This window comes from Tribolium castaneum, chromosome 8 (assembly GCF_031307605.1).
Source record: "Tribolium castaneum strain GA2 chromosome 8, icTriCast1.1, whole genome shotgun sequence".
Classification (NCBI taxonomy): domain Eukaryota; kingdom Metazoa; phylum Arthropoda; class Insecta; order Coleoptera; family Tenebrionidae; genus Tribolium; species Tribolium castaneum.
Genome location: NC_087401.1, coordinates 11,714,477 through 11,731,706, shown reverse-complemented (window position 1 = coordinate 11,731,706; position 17,230 = coordinate 11,714,477). Strand labels below are relative to the sequence as shown.

Below are 17,230 nucleotides of genomic sequence, written 5' to 3'. Positions count from 1 at the left end.
GGCTCTCCAAGCGGCCCGATCTTTCGCCCAACTTCCGGCTTATGTAATCGAAATCTGCCAAATTCCTTCGAGTCGCTTCTATTACAATTAGATAACGAGAAAGCATGTAAAAAATAAGAACAGAGCTTTCATTTTTATCGATGGTACCGCCGAAGAACCACGATTTCACCCGACCATGTCCCATGCACATTTCGCCGATTGCTGGGATCCATAACAGAGATATACGTTCTCGTGCACGTTCCGAATTTCTTGTATTGTTTCGTGTGCAGTGGGTGCAGTGACTACGTTTTTATTAATTAAGTTAGATAATTTGGGGCAAGATGGCGACGATTTTGATATTTCTTGAAAATCAAGTAAGGGTTCTTCATTTTTTTTTTTTTTGAAAATTGTGATACACTTGAAATGGCACTTGGGAGAGAAGAACAAAATGAAGATTTGTAATGATGCAAATCAAGAAGTGAAAGCAATATTATTACATTCTTCGCTGAAAATGACTTGAAAATTGTATAAAACAGTGAAAGCCTTTGCGATTTAAAGATGCGCGGGTCGGAGTTTCCCTAAATTATGAGTCGTTTAATTAACTTAATAAATTTATTTGTTTCAAGTGTAATTGCCAGCCTCCTAATTTCGTAATAAAGCCATAATTAGCATAAATCTCAAAGAGAAAGGTTCAAAACCAAGCTCTTGGTACTTGAAAAATACCATTTTTTTATTCTTCGTCCCAAACTATTCATTCCGTCCTAATTATTCTGCAATTTTTAATAACAGTTTCACAATCGTTGCAATTCACCTAATGACTGTAATTTTTAGGTTGCGCCGTCCGCCAGCTAAGGAAATGGGAAAACCTGACCCATTTCCAAAGAAACACAAAAGTGCCAAAACCAAAGAAAAGTACCACACCGAGTACCACAATCGCGAGAAGAAAACTCGCGAAAACTTCTACAACACGACCCCCAATGAGAAACACGCCCAGAACGACTATTTGAAAAACAACCTCCATATCAAGACTTGCGTTTGCGGAAGTCGCGAAATACTCAAATTCCAATCGAAGAAAACCAACTTCCGGAATTACACGCCGAAAATTTTGAACCAGGAGGTCAACATGGGCATGTGGATGTGACAAGATGTCTATGCTTGCGACCATAGGACAAGTGGCCCATTTTGCCGGAAGTTTGACCGGAAATCCGTTGGCCATAATCGGATTAGTGCCCATTTTTGCCGCCGGACTTGCTTTCATGCGATATGTCTCCATAGATCCGGAGGCGCATCCGGTCAATGTCCGGCATGTAAGTCCCGGAACGGTTTTTTGGCGATTTTCTAACACAGTTTTAGGTCAGACCTGAGTATGACTTTATCGTGGTTGGGGGCGGCTCTGCGGGGGCGGTTGTGGCCTCCCGACTGTCCGAAATCGCCAACTGGACCGTCCTCCTCTTGGAGGCGGGAGGAGACGAGAACGAAATTTCCGATATTCCGGCTTTGAGTGGCTACACACAAATGAGCCAATTTGATTGGATGTATCAAACGTCCCCTCCCGGGGATTCCCCGTATTGCTTGGCCATGATTGGAGACCGGTGTAACTGGCCAAGGGGGAAGGTACCCCTTTTATAATCCCCCCCCATGATTCTAATTAAAAACTTTAAGGTTCTTGGAGGATCTAGTGTTCTGAACGCCATGATCTACATCAGAGGAAACCGCCATGATTATGACCAATGGGCGGCTATGGGCAATACAGGATGGTCGTACCCCGAAGTCCTCCCCTACTTCCTCAAATCCGAGGATAACAGGAACCCATATCTGGCCCGCACCAAGTACCACAACACCGGAGGGTACCTCACGGTGCAAGAATCCCCCTGGAGGACCCCTTTATCCATTGCGTTCCTCCAAGCCGGCCGGGAGTTGGGGTACGAAGTCCGGGACCTCAATGGCGAAAAACAAACCGGATTTATGCTCTCCCAAGGTACCATCCGACGTGGTTCCCGCTGTAGTACCTCCAAAGCCTTCCTACGCCCAGTCAAATCCCGTCAAAACCTCCACATCGCCATGTATTCCCAAGTAACCAAAGTGATGATCGACCCCAAAACCAAAACCGCATATGGGGTCAAATTCACGCGAAATAACCGACCCCAAACCGTGCGGGCGCGCCGCGAGGTCATACTTTCAGCGGGGGCTATCGGTACCCCACACATCCTCATGTTGTCAGGAGTTGGGGAAAAATCCCACTTGGAATCGTTCAAAATCCCGGTAATGTCCGACCTCAAAGTCGGTTATAACCTCCAGGATCACATCGGGTTAGGGGGTCTCACGTTCGTGATCGACGACCCCATCACATTCACCAAAACTCGCTACCAGACTTTTGCCGTGGCAATGGAATACATAGTGAATGAAAGGGGTCCGATGACCTCACTGGGAGGTGTGGAGGGGCTAGCGTTCGTCAACACGAAATATGCCCCAAAATCGGGGTCCTGGCCCGACATACAATTCCACTTCGCCCCCTCCAGTATAAATTCCGATGGGGAACAAGTGAAAAAAATCACAGGATTGCGAGACAGTGTGTACAACACTGTGTACAAACCCCTTAAAAACGCCGAGACTTGGACCATTCTACCCCTTTTACTCAGACCCAGGAGCACGGGTTGGGTGCGTCTCAAGTCCAAAGACCCCAATATCTACCCCGACATTAACCCCAATTACTTCACGCATAAAGAGGACATTTTGACTCTCACTGAAGGGATCAGGATTGCCCTAAACGTCTCAAACACCCAATCCTTCCAACGGTTCAATTCCCGACCCCATAAAATCCCGTTCCCGAAGTGTCGCCAATACGACTGGGATTCAGACGAATATTGGGAATGTTCCCTGCGACATTTCACCTTCACAATATACCATCCCACTTCGACAGCCAAAATGGGGCCGGCCAGCGACCCCGATGCTGTGGTCGACCCCCGATTAAGGGTTTATGGGATCAAGGGATTACGAGTGATCGATGCGTCAATCATGCCCACGATTGTCAGCGGGAATACAAACGCCCCGACGATCATGATCGGCGAAAAGGGGTCGGACATGATCAAGCAGGATTGGGGTATCAGAGTTTGATCGTCAAAAACTACTAGTCAAAAATTTGTAAATATTTTATTTTGTACTGTATTTTGTAATTATTTTTTTATTAAAATTTTATACACTTTAAACAGTTATTTTTTTATTCACAGATTTGGGAATTGCTTAAAAAACCCATTCTGTAAGGTTTTGCAATTCGAAACCTCTCCACTAATTGGCATCAATTGTGCTAAAACCTCTTGCAATTTCGGTAATCTGTTAACATTGTGTAATATAAGATAATAAAATTTCAGCTGCAATAATGGTGTTACGACTCTTTCGAAAGGTCATTTGGTTTAATTTTAATAATTTAGAGAGCGAACGCTTGTTGGGAGTTGCTTTCGAGATCAATTAGCCAAATGTAGGATAGTGAGTTAACGAGAATTGAATCAAGGACATTGGAAGCGAATTAATCAAGTGAAGTGACTGAAATGACAAACTAATTTAATTAATAGACGGAAGAAAATTGTGTAAAAATTGAAACCTTAACTTGATCAATACAGCAATTTATTATTGTGACCATGCAATAAAAAAATCAATATACAATCTGTTCCGAAACTATAAAAAAAAATTTATTGGCTATTTCAAAATTATAAAAACACCAACGTCGCATTTTACCAAATTATTTTTTTAAATAATGATGATAAAATGTAAAATAGTTATCAAGGGTTAGACCTCTCATTGAAAGTATAAATTACGTTAGCTATTATTTTTTCGAAGTGCATGAATAATTTATAACAGCTAATTTTGAGAAAAAATGCATCGTTGGAGTTTTTATAGTTTTGAAACAGCTAATACTTTGGTACATATTGGTATATGGCACTCGTTTTATAAGACTTAATTAAGGCACTCCTTCGTCGTGCTCCAAAACCATTCGTGCCACAATAATAAAATTATAATTATAAAACTCGTATAATATAATAATATATTATATAATAATATATTATATATAGTATAATAATATACTATTCTTTTTTTTTCGCTCTTTATTGTAGCATTCTTAGAACTTTTTTATTTGATTTACTTTTTGCAAAAAACCCCGTCATAAAATCGCAGTAAGTGTTTCTAGTCGAGCAAACAATGCAGTGAAAGCAGCGCCACTGTCGATTCCTCATCCAACTTCCTCTACTTTCTCCGGGAGGGCCCCACTCACCCCCCATCTTACGTAACTCCAGCCCCCTGACTTTCTCTTGAATCTTGAGGAACGTGCTACAGACCACGTGCCCACCACCGGAAGAAGAACACTCTTACTTTCGGTTCCGTTTCCCATCGGTATGGGTGCCCATGGTGTTGAAACCATGATGAGAAAAAAAATTATTTCAGGATGGTTTAGTGTCGAAATTAACAATACAATGGGAAGCTTGGTGTTCGTGGCCTTTAACACGTAGGAATACGATTTATGGCTTGGTACTCGATCAACTTTCTTGATTACATAGCAGTGAAAGTATTAGGTAACTGTGGCATTGTAAACAGAAGGAATTCTTTTCAGTTGCTCCTGAATGGTTTCACATGACCGTTACGGCGACCTAGACGAATCGATTTTACTTTTTTCAAATGGAAACGGTACCATTTTGGTGCCACTGGACTTGAAACATTGTTGGGACGCAAAAAAAAACGAAATTTCATTACCAAAGTGAAAATTTAATACATTCAATAAAACGATTTTTAGTAAAATAAAAACACAACAGCAAGTTTCTTTAATTTTTCTACACAAATATTCCTCTTCCTTTCAGACTCTATTTTTTCACATAAAAAAGAAAAACCAACACTTATTACCATACCTAATTAAAAGTACTAAAAGTAGCATAAATACCATAAAGAAAATAAAGGTGGGTTTTTTGAAGATAAATTTGTCAATAGTGTCCAATTTACACATTAAATTATTATTATACGAGTTTTATAAGACGTTCAGTTGTGGCACCAATGGTTTTGGAGCACGACGAAGGAGTGCTCCAATAAAATAAGTGCCACAATTAAGTCTTATAAAACGAGTGTAATATACTATTTTTTCTACTTTCTATTTTTGTTGTTTGTTTTTGTTTAGCTTAACATATAAAAATCTATTCGAACTATTTTCTCTTAATTTTGTCAATTATTCGAGCTGTTTCAATAAACGACTTGACGCTGTAAAAGAATTTGCACAAAAGAAGTTCAGTTTCACAATGAACATTTTGTAAAACCAAAGTAGAAAAAAATATTTTTTATACGGAAAGTAAACTATTTTCACAAAAAATTCGTATTTATTAATAAAAAAAAATTTGTTTAAAAAAATGAGTTTGGAACCGGATATGCCACAAATCCACCAAAACTTATTATTTCTCTTTTTTCCTTAATAATTCCTTAATAATGATAAAATTTATAGGTTGTGAGCAATATTTCTAGAATTAAAAACTAAAATCGTACAAAAAAAAACTAAAAAAAAATTGTAGTACTGAAAAAGTCTTAATATTATAAAAAAACTTAAACTAAAATCGTAGAGAGAAAAAGTAAAAAAAATGGTAATACCGAAAAAAGTCTTAATATTATATAAAAAAAACTTAAATGAAAGACTATCAGCAAAATAAATATTTTACAAGCAGTTTTAATTAGATACAACTTCACCCACTTAAACCATAAATTACTGGGCACCTCTTGAGCACTTTGCCATAAATTTGAATAATTAGGAGAACAACTAGCCCCCAGTTGTGGCGAAAGTACTTCCACTTACATAACTCGCACACTTCCGAAATAATTCAAGTGAAAAAAAATTATGATGTCTACAAGAATTTCCTTTCAGTCAGAGTGCCAAAAAGAGGTAACACACATCCCCACTTGGCTAAGAACAAGACAGTAAAGCTTTAGAAGTGACTGGAGAGTCATTGTGGTAGAAATCTGTTAGCGATATAGTGCACATTCTAGTGTTAAAAACTGAACTATTTTTTTACTGTGGTGTGGTTTGGTTTTTTGAATGAAATAATTAATTAATTTGATTTAATTTAGTGTGAGGGGAGGACGAGACGAAGATGGAAGAACAGGACTTAAAAAAAGTGAGTACTGTTCGTGGCAAGTACTGTTTTTTTTTTAATTATTTAATTGTAATTTAACTATTTATTAATTGCTGTTAACACCGTTCAAGAAAATAACCGAAATTTCGTAAGAGCGAGACCTCGAAGAGCGGTCGATTGCGTATTAGTTACATAACAACTTTCTTCGCCGGAATCTCCGAGATAAAGAGTTGTTTTTTGGCGCCGCGTCTCACAATTTCCCCATTATTCAGGTCACTTAATTACCATTCTCGTCGTGTATTGACGGAATCGGAAGTTATTATGACATTTGAAATTGATTCACATTCTTCAAGTGGTCGGAAGTAACGGAAGAAAGTGATTACATCAGCATGGACACTGATAGCTGCTTATCTTTTCGGAGAAGAAAGCATGACGTCATAAATTACACCCACGAGTGTAATTTCCGAAGAGCTAATCTCCATATCTTCGGTTGATGAGCGCCTTAATTGCAAGTTTGGGTTCAACGGAAAAAAAACAGTGAAATTTGATGACTACATGATGATACGTAACAGCTGTACGGTTTTTAATTATTGTTGATTCAATAATAAAAATTAATAGAAATCACTCAAGTGGAAAACGTCAATGTATTTTTAAATTACGAGTGTTAAACTAAGCGGTGCTTGGGAGCGGAAGCAAAAAATTTTTTGATGCGGAAAATGACAAGACTTTTGTAGAACCGTTTGAATTGTTTTCAAGCAATATTTACACTTCTTCCTGATACCTGCCAAGGTTTTTTGCCTAAATTATTACTTTCTGGAAAAATTAAAGGGGGCGCTTATAATGAACATAATTTAAAAAAAGATTTCTTAAAGAAAGAATTGTAAAAAAAATAGTTTTTAAATACAGGGTGTATAACTTTTTTATTATTTAAAATATTGCCATGCCGTTTCTACTATCCAATAGATCGACTGTCCACAAACAAAATATTTTTGCATAATTTAATTCTACGCAAAAAATAATGTAACTTTATGTAAACTTTTATGTGTCTATTTTTTTTCGTTTCAGAATTATTCAATTTTTCGTTATAAAAAAGACCAATTTTTTGAAAAATCACTGCGAAGTCGCCTGTGAATATTTTACGAAAAACTTGCAACAGAAAAACTCAGAACATCCTGCAGTTTTAGCAACAGTCGACTGTTACTTGCAACATGCAAGGTAATATACAGAGTGTGCCAAAACGCAAAAAGATGAATAACACATTTTTTTTTTCATGGAAAACCATGTATTTTTTGCACGTATCGATAGCATTTTTTATAGCCTTTCTAATGATATGCAGTTTGTATAGCAAATTTAAAATATTTCTTAGTGTTCAATTTTTTTTCTTTTTTTATTTATTTTATTATTAATTTTTGATGAGCAAAATTCATTTATGTATCAAATAATAATTAGATTATTAATGTAATTAGTCACATTAGGACATATCAAAAAATAAATTACAATTTGACTTATCAGATTCTACGATAACTAATTTTCTTGTAATAATTTTTTTTTTGAAAAATCTCGAAAAATATTTTGAATTTGCTATGCAAACCCCATACCGTTAGAAAACTTATTAAAAATTCTATCGACACATGAAAAAAAATACAGGGTGTTTCCATTTGAAAAAATGAGTTATTCAACTTTTGGCGTTTTGGCACACTCTGTATATTATCTTCGTGCTTTAACTAAAAGTCGACTATTTGCTAAAACTGCAAGGTATTCTGTTTTTTTTTTTTTGTTGCAAATGCGCCGGAAAATATTCATAGGCGACTTTACAGTGATTTTCCAAAAATTGGTCATTTTTATAACGAAAAGTTGAATAATTCCCAAACGAAAAAAGATAGACCCATAATAGTTTATATAAAGTTACATTATTTTTTTGCATAGAATCGAATTACGCAAAAATATAAAGGTTGTTCCATTTAAAAAAATATAACTTTGGTTCACCACCCTGTATACAACACCCTGTGCGTAATAAAAATATTTTTAGTTTTTGTATTTTAAGTCGATCTATCGGATAATAAAAACGAAATAGCAATATTTCAATTACCAAAAAAATTATACAACAAAAGGGATTGAGATAAGTTGAAAAGACAATTATTTATATTCAGGTCACACAATTATTAAAACCGTCACAGAATTCAATACACAAATATCAAATTAAAAGAAAGAGAAAACCGGTGTCGCAATTTCCTGATTTAAAAATTGTGCAATGATGACATCAATTTAGCCTAATTGGCGTGTAATTTTTACCCAATGGTGCTAGTAATCGTATTGTTTTTACATTTTGCCATAATCACACCATATATCAATTAACAAATAAAAAAATCTCCCTTCACAACATTTTAAACCTCATAAAACTAACACCGCCATAAACTTAACTTTCTTCAGTAGCAACACCTTCCATATTTACAATTTCTCCTCAAACATTTCCTATTCCAGCTCGCCCCCTAGCCTCAGTCATGCCCCCTGGGACTAAAATGAAAATCCCGAAAAATGGTAGTCGAAACCCTGTTCATATCAACCGCCCTTAAAACCATCGGAATCGTCGGTTCAACCCTCTGGATCATCCCTCTGATCTTCGCTGGAATTTCCTACTACCACTACGACAAACTCGACCCGGAATCGCCCATAATCAACCGAAGAACGCTCTACAAAGAGTACGACTTCGTAGTTGTAGGGGGCGGTTCAGCGGGGGCGGTTGTAGCCTCGCGCCTATCCGAAATCCCCTCTTGGAATGTGCTCCTCCTGGAGGCCGGACCGGACGAAAATGAGATCTCGGACGTCCCCTCATTGGCCGCTTATCTCCAGCTGTCGAAACTCGATTGGACGTATAAGACGGAACCGACGGGGAGGGCGTGTCTTGGGATGAACAATGGGCGGTGCAATTGGCCCAGAGGCAAGGTTTTGGGCGGGTCCAGTGTACTGAACTATATGCTGTACGTGCGGGGGAATCGGCACGATTACGACCAATGGGAGGCCATGGGTGAGTCCATTACGACGAAAATTAGCGCCAACTTCGAAATTTTAAAAAGTAACCACTTATTTTTATTGCATTTTGGAAAATGTACCCTAGTTGATAGTACTTATATGTTATAGTTTTTGACGTATGTCAATTTTTTATACAAATTTTCATTGGCAGGGATTCATTTAAGATATCACAGCATGTGAACCTTTTACAATAAGTGAATAATTCTTTCTGCATTTGATAGCTAAAGGTTCAAAGAGTCTCTTCAAATTTTCAAGATCATCAACTGTCAAAATGCAAGGCTACTATGATTTTTGACAATGGTGATTAAACATTATTTATAAAACAGTTTTTCCAAATAAAACGACCCTGTTTTTTCAATGGTAATTAAACGAACATCAATTTTTATTCAACTTTTGTTAACATCCTTCATATCTATCTCAGTTTTTGAAATAATCGCAAAAAACTGAATTTTGGCTCATTTTTTTATTTTTAATCAAGTAAACTTTCAAAACATACGATAAAATTGTGCTATTAATTAAAAGAAATGTCCTATTTGTTTACCATTTTCATTCAAGAAGTTCAAGAAGTTCGATGGCAGACTGACTGAGTTACTTTACATAATTCAATAAGTTATAATAAACTATAATTAAATACCAATGTTTTACTGCTTATTCGATAATAAACCAGCTAAAAATTAAATCAAATATTAAAGTTTGACAATGTTGACCATTTTGCAAGGTCTAATTGATTAACTATGAAAATTACGAAGTAAAATCCGTTTTTTGTGATTTTTTTCAAAAACTGTAAGAGATAGGTATAGGACGCATTAATAAAAGTTACCATAAATATCGATATACTTTCGATTGTCGTTAAGAAAATAGAGTCGTTCCATTTAAAAAACTAAGTTATAGCAGTTTTTTGAAAACCATTTTGAAAAAAATCATACTAGCCATGAATTTTAACAGTTAAAAATCTAAAAAATCCTAGAAAAATCCTCAAACCTTCGGTTATCGAATATAAAAAAAATATTCACTTATAGCAAAGGATTCAAGGGCTGTGATTTCTTAGATAAACCCTTGCAAATGAAAATTTATGTTAAAAATTGACATATGTCAAAAATTATGACAGATAAGTACCAACAACTTGGGTAAAATTTACTCAGCTTAAAAAAAAATTCAAAAATGTAATAAAAATGTGTGGTTACTATTTAAAATTTTAAACTTGGCACCAATTTTTTGTAGTTCCTGAAGCCCAGTCATTTTGAAAATAATTTACTTAAACTCAGAATGGTCGATTTAGATCGTATACAAAATTTTAAAGCTGTAGCAATATCAGAAGTTAAATATTTTCCAATGGAGACGATAAAAAAATCACCCTGTATATTATCATTTGTTAGGGAACCATGGTTGGAACTACGAAAATGTTCTCCACTACTTCAAAAAATCGGAAGATAACAGGAACCCGTACTTGGCGCGTACCAAATATCACAACCAAGGGGGTTTATTGACAGTTCAGGAGTCCCCATGGAGGACCCCCTTAGTCCTGGCCTTCGTCCAGGCGGGTACTGAGCTAGGGTACCCCAACCGGGACATAAATGGTGCCGAACAGGCCGGTTTCATGGTCGCCCAGGGTACCATAAGACGTGGTTCCCGTTGTTCCACAGCCAAAGCCTTCCTCCGCCCCATCAGACTCCGTAAAAACATCCACATCGCCTTAAACTCCCACGTGACTCGAGTCCTAATCAACCCATCAACCATGCGGGCTTTCGGGGTCGAATTCGTCCGAAACGGCCATAAACAGATCGTTTTGGCGCGAAAAGAAGTCATAATGAGCGCCGGCGCCATCAACACTCCTCAAATCCTCATGCTATCAGGCATCGGTCCCCAGCCCCAGCTCTCCAAGTTCGGGATCCCAGTCCTGAGGGACCTCCCCGTCGGGGAGAACCTCCAGGACCATGTGGGCATGGGCGGTTTCACGTTTCTAGTCGACAAACCCGTCTCCATAGTCCAGGACCGCTTCCAGGCCTTCCCCATGACCATGCAGTACGTCATGAACGCCAAAGGCCCCATGACCACCCTCGGAGGGGTCGAAGGCCTGGCCTTCGTCAACACGAAATACGGTAACCGTTCCTGGCCCGACGTCCAATTCCACATGGCACCTGCCAGTATAAATTCGGACGCCGGCGTCCGAGTCCGTAAAGTTTTAGGACTTACGGACCACCTCTACAACACGGTGTACCGCCCTATCGCCAATAAGGACGTCTTCACGCTTATGCCCCTCCTCCTGAGGCCCAAATCGCGCGGTTGGATCCGCCTCCAAAGCAAAAATCCCTTCGTGCCGCCTGTGATCAACGCCAACTATTTTGACGATCCCATTGATATTAAAGTACTAGTGGAGGGGGCAAAGATGGCGATTAAAATCGGCGAAGCCCAAGCTTTTAAGCAGTTTGGGGCAAGAGTGCATCGAATCAAGTTTCCGAATTGTCGGGATTTTGAGTTTGGGAGTGATGAGTATTTGGAGTGCCATATAAGGACGATTTCGATGACGATTTACCATCCGGTGGGGACGTGCAAGATGGGGCCGAGTTGGGATAAGGAGGCTGTGGTTGATCCCAGGTTGAAGGTCTATGGAGTGGAGGGGTTGAGGGTGATTGACGCCTCTATCATGCCGACCATTCCGAGTGGGAATACGAACGCACCGGCGATTATGGTGGGGGAAAAAGGGGCGGATCTGGTCAAAGAGGATTGGCTACAACGATAGACTTTCGAAGTGATAATCTAATTTAATTCTAATACAATTATTTATGACGTTTCATTCCCGTTCATTCATTTCACACGTGTGCTATACGTATGTTTTTTCTACAACTACCTCAAACAGTTTTTAGGAACAATAATAGCCTTGTGTTTTCACAAATTACATATAGAATTTTTTCTACCACCGTTTTAATTGTAACCTTTTCCTAGGCCACATAAAAATTGTACTTTTTAATATAAGTTGTAGAGAAATTTTCTCTTATTTAATGTTTGTTTTAAGTGCTAAAGTCTGGTCACGTCTTAGATAAGTATTAAATTTTTCTTTTCGTGCCAAATTAGGTAATGACAGCGATTAAACGTGAGACTATGTCCAAATTATTAATAACTGACTAACAAACGAGTTATAAAATTTTTCCACTGATCGTTTACTTTTATGGAAAAAATTAATGTGAAAAGTTTGATTGTAAAATGACGCGGATTACTAATGATTAATGAATAAATTCTCGCTAATAAACAATAAAAAGTTTTCCTGATTATTACTAAATGTAAGCGATTAAACGGAAATAAGTAATTTTTTATAAAGTGCTCAATCAAGTCTATTTTTATTTAAATAGGTATCAGTTTTAATTGTAGTTTTATTTTGACTTAGTATAAAATAAGTCATTAATTTAAGCGTAATCGATCGTATAAATAATACTCCGTTAATTGATAATTTAATAACTTGCGACTTGTAAGCTGTGTATATTGTTAAAGTTGTATTGTTGATTATTTAATAAACTAGGAAAAATTCTGTCTTGTAGTTTTATTAAATTTTTTTTATACAGGTTGCTCAAAAAGGGAATGAAAAAAATCTTGAAAAAATTCCAAAAGTCGTATTTTAAAAATTCTGGCGCTACAAACTTATCTTGTCAACTTCTTCAGTTTTCATTATTTTTTAATGTTTGTATGTTTTACACTAAGTAATCGTTCCCTAATACAGCGATAAATAATTATTTTTAAAATTACAATAAAAAAAATTAGCAGTTTTTAAATAAAAAAAAATAAAATCATCAAAAATCACACTTTGTAAATTGCCATTACTAGGAATTATTTCTTAGGAATTCGTTATTTATCAATAAGTCTAAAATAAATATAGAGTGTTGCATTTAAAAAAATCGAGTTTTGCCATTTGTAATTCATCATTTTTAGAAAATCGTAGTAGGCGATATAATATTGACAGTGAGTTGGTTTCAATTGTGCACTTAAATGTTAATAAATTGAGTGAATAAAAAAACTTGCTAACAAGAAAAGTCACACTTTTTTATTATTTTAGGTTAAACAATATTATCAATTTCAAAAAAGTACACGAATTTTTTTTTACTATTTTTAGCTTTATATGTAAGCATTTCTCTACCACATACCATTAAGTATGTGATTTTTGAGCACTGTAGTAAGTCCCAAACGGACCGACACATCAACGAGTATTCTTATTAAAGGATTAATAATAAAGGATTAAGGATTACAAAATAAAGGATAAAAGAAGGTCAATTATTCTGTTTTATTTATTATTAGTTTATTGGCAGCAGGAGTGTATAATTGCTTGCCTACATACAAGAATGAAAAGTACTTGTTTCTGTTTGTTTACATTCACAGACTATAAATAAATATACGAGAAAAATTACTATTATTAGTATTTTCTGTTTTTTTCTTTTGATCCAACCTCCACATTTCTCCTTCATTCACATATTTTGCCAATCATTTTGACCACAGCGTAGGTGATTTGTTTTGTTTTTCGTTTAAAGATGCATCATTTATTAGTCTTTTATTCATTTCGGGTAAATATTTTTTATTATACAGAGTGTCCAAAAAAAGTGTTAAGTCATAATGATACATTTTTAATGGCATAGTATTATTTTTTTATGCCCAAAGGACGCCTTTTTAGTTACTTACACACATCTCCAAAAAAATTCAAATCGGTTCAAGAATTGTTAGTGTTAAAAAAATAAAAACGAAAAAAAATCGGTTTTGCACCTTCAGTTTTAAAAATTAATAAAAAATACAAACAGTGCCATTTTGAAACATTATTACTTGATACGTCTTGAGCAAGGTCTAAAAAATTTATTAGTCAAATTTAATTCATCTGAATTACTACAGGGTGTGCAGAATTCAGTATCAAACTCTTTAGAGCTTTATTTTCTTATTCTAAATTTTAACACAATCGGAATTATTATTATTTTTTAATCACAAATTTAATAAATAAAAATCGATAAGTTTAGTGATTCTAGATGTTCAATCGATTTTTTTATCTGGGTCTCGAGAGAATCAGTGTCAAGTTCAAGACCGTCCGAATTCCCTCTCTTGACTTTCGATTTCAGCACCGAAATTTCGTCAAAGCTGCGGCCTTCATTCTCTCGTTTCTTTTGAGCAATATGCTCCGTATTCGGCAGCCGTGTGCACAATTGGGAAAAAATCCGTTTTAAAATATCGAAAGTTGAAAAGAAAAACGAGAACGAAAAACATTGCGCACACACCATTCGAAACGTTGTGTTTCATTTCGAAACAAATGCGCTCGGAACTAAAACATTAGAAAGTAAAACGGACAAGGACGTCTTCTAATCTGTAAAAATTCATATCTAATTGCGTACAATACGGCGTATGATTGGCGCAAGGTTCGATCACCTTCTAATATGTTAATACACCGAAGTGGTATTTTGTCGCTACAAAATGACCCAAATCGTGGATAATTTGAACTCTGTTGAAATGTGCAGAATTTTGAAACGGACTGCAATTTAATCGAAAGTTGATAAACAATAAACGAAAAATTACGAGTTGATGAAACTCGACATCAATTAATCTTAAATATCACAAAACTTGAACAATTAAATCGATAAACGCAAACACTTGACTTCGATTTACTAATTGAAGATTAAACACTTTGCATTTCACTTAACGCTTTAACGCAAAAAATACAATGTTCTCTAAAAATTCTGTTAGATAATTTAAAAAAAAATTTTTTGTTTTTTTTCAGTTTTACAATATTTTGTCAAAACTCCTCTTCATTATAATTCTTAGCAAAAAACTAAAATCGTCATCAAAGTTCAAATTATTATTTTTGTAAGAAAAAACTTAGAAATTTATTGAATTTATATTTTTTTAATTTATTATCACAAGTATCAAAAAATCAATTAAAAAACGTATTATACTTTTAAATAAAATAAATTGCAACAAATTTGTTGAAACTACCTTAAATTATTATTTTTTATTACAAATATGACCGAAAATCGAATTATAAATAAAGTTTAATTTTTTCTAAAATAAATGTTAACGAAATTATTTCAATAAGTTTCCAGAAATCATAAAAAAATTATAAAATTTTTTTTGGTCCAATTATGCATCCACGAAAATAAGTTATTCGTTAACACAGCACTAAAATAAACCCGCACAAAATTCTTGATTTTTTTTCCACCAAAAATCACTTCAAAACGCCCGACTTCGTCTAAAACCCCACAAGATCGCTCATTTTCACATTTATCAAAAATCCAACCGACCACTTCAAAAGCTGGAAACCAAGTGGCTTTATCTGAGCATTTTAATAGTTAAAAAGTTGAAAATTGCGATTGCCGCAACATTCAATACCCCAGAAAGCCCGAATGACGTATTAGAAGGTACAACCTGAAGGACGAAATGTGAAATAAACACGAATCTGAAGAGGGAGGAAAGAGCAATATTACAAAACCTGTCCAAACTGTGACCCAACATTCAAAATTTACGTTTTTCTGCAACATTTACGCGACCCATCCCTTCCAGCTCACCAAGAGCCGTTTAAAAAAATTGCAAAATTTTGCAATTTTAATGCAATGTACTTTCATGCCGAGTGACTACCGGCGAACTTACTCAACTGATCGAAACCGAGACTGAATTATTAGAACACGGTATATTTAGCAATAACTGCTCTTGCGGCCTATGAAGAAAAAAGTTGCACTGGTTTGACCGATGCTCTCCCAATTGTGCAATTTTTGAATTTTCATTCAATAATAATCCATGGAAAAATTTGCCACGCTCAAGGTAAAAATAATCCGTGATTAAATCTTCACATTGCGTAATAATTTAAAAGATCTGTACAAAAGTAGTGATTAAATAAAAACATTATGCTAATTGCTTGACACAAAGAAATTGTGAAATCACCAAAGAGATTCAATTCTTAAAGTCCAAGGATGAAACAAGGATAAGGAACTCTGCATATCCTGATTTAGTTTTATTCGCAAAATTTGGTGGAATGTCCGGATAGTTAGTTTTTTACTGCTTGTAAATTATATTCAATTAACTTCATGGACGACCAGATTTCCAATATTGCAAGTAAGGTGCTTGAAAATTACTCAAAATTTTCCTCGCTGTGGTTGAGATGAGACGAGATTTTAGGGAAACCCCTTAACGTCACACGCAGTCATAAATCATAATTCATAAGTAAATAAAAAATGTTGTTTATTGGCAAAACACCCACTGGGCCACAATCAACGAGGCAACGGTCACGTCCACACAATGGACTAATTAGGCTTTAGCTTGAAAAAATTCTATAAAAATGCATAAAGTGGTGTTTACGCTACAAATTATTATTTTAATTCATTCCCCGAACAAGTCTTTAACTAATGACCAGAATACAAAGTGTTCAAAAATGATTGTTCATCAAGTCACCTATGAAATTTGAACGTAATGTGCCGCTTAATTCACATTGTGAATGACGTCAAAGTGACAAATCAGCCAAAAAAATGCAAAAAGCAACATTAAAAATCACCGAAATATAAAACACAAGTCAAGACAAACCCTACAATTGAAATCAAAAAAGACAGTAAAAAACTAATTCAAATGTTTGACAGAGATGACAATAATCAGAAACCACAATTGGCGTTTGAATGAAGCGGTACATTGAGTTGAATTCCATAGCTGACTTGATGAACAATCATTTTTGAACACATTGTATAAACGATTCGAAATAAACGACTTTTCGAAATCCAAAACTCAAAGTTTTTAAATCAAAGTCAAAATTTTTCTTCCGTTAACTCAATGTTTTTGTAATTTTTACAATATTTATGAAATTTTAATCCAGTACTAATTCATTCAAATTTATTCAAATACTTTTGCTTTAGCAGCAATACCTAAATGCAAAAATGAGCTTTGCAGATGTAAATTTCGTCTTTCCGGATCATACCTTTACTCAAAAAATTAAAGTTCAAGGCAAGCCAACTAACTAAATACCCAACTAAAAAATGTTGCGACCTTTGTCCCCTAAAAAATCAAATACGCGCTACGAAAAAAACTATTTTTTATTCTAATAAATCAAATTAATTTCCATTGTTTGACGTTGGCAATATAATTGCAATTGTCTAGAACTGACCAAACGGAAAGTTTTGATG

General features: G+C 35.4%; 3 protein-coding genes across 5 annotated transcripts in view; 2 read left to right on the top strand and 1 right to left on the bottom strand.

Moving 5' to 3' along the window:
• The window catches only part of Flo2 (Flotillin 2), a 76,957-nt gene that overhangs the window by 27,199 nt on the left and 32,528 nt on the right, over positions 1-17,230 (bottom strand). The gene's annotated exons all lie outside the window — the stretch shown is intronic.
• LOC661158 (uncharacterized protein) lies at positions 184-3,185 on the top strand. Its single transcript, XM_967337.5, has 4 exons — positions 184-353; positions 811-1,286; positions 1,333-1,593; positions 1,642-3,185. Exons 2-4 carry the CDS (start codon positions 1,125-1,127, stop codon positions 3,091-3,093), a joined length of 1,875 nt encoding a protein of 624 aa, XP_972430.2. The 5' UTR covers positions 184-353; positions 811-1,124; the 3' UTR covers positions 3,094-3,185.
• LOC661216 (uncharacterized protein) lies at positions 5,868-12,632 on the top strand. Of its 3 annotated transcripts, none has more exons than XM_015981066.2 (4): positions 5,872-6,018; positions 6,073-6,119; positions 8,559-9,102; positions 10,484-12,632. In XM_015981066.2, exons 3-4 carry the CDS (start codon positions 8,613-8,615, stop codon positions 11,845-11,847), a joined length of 1,854 nt encoding a protein of 617 aa, XP_015836552.1. In that variant the 5' UTR covers positions 5,872-6,018; positions 6,073-6,119; positions 8,559-8,612; the 3' UTR covers positions 11,848-12,632. The 3 variants fall into 3 exon arrangements, with proteins under 3 accessions (XP_064214494.1, XP_015836552.1, XP_015836551.1); XM_015981065.2 differs by having other exon boundaries at positions 5,872-6,023; XM_064358424.1 differs by having other exon boundaries at positions 5,868-6,119.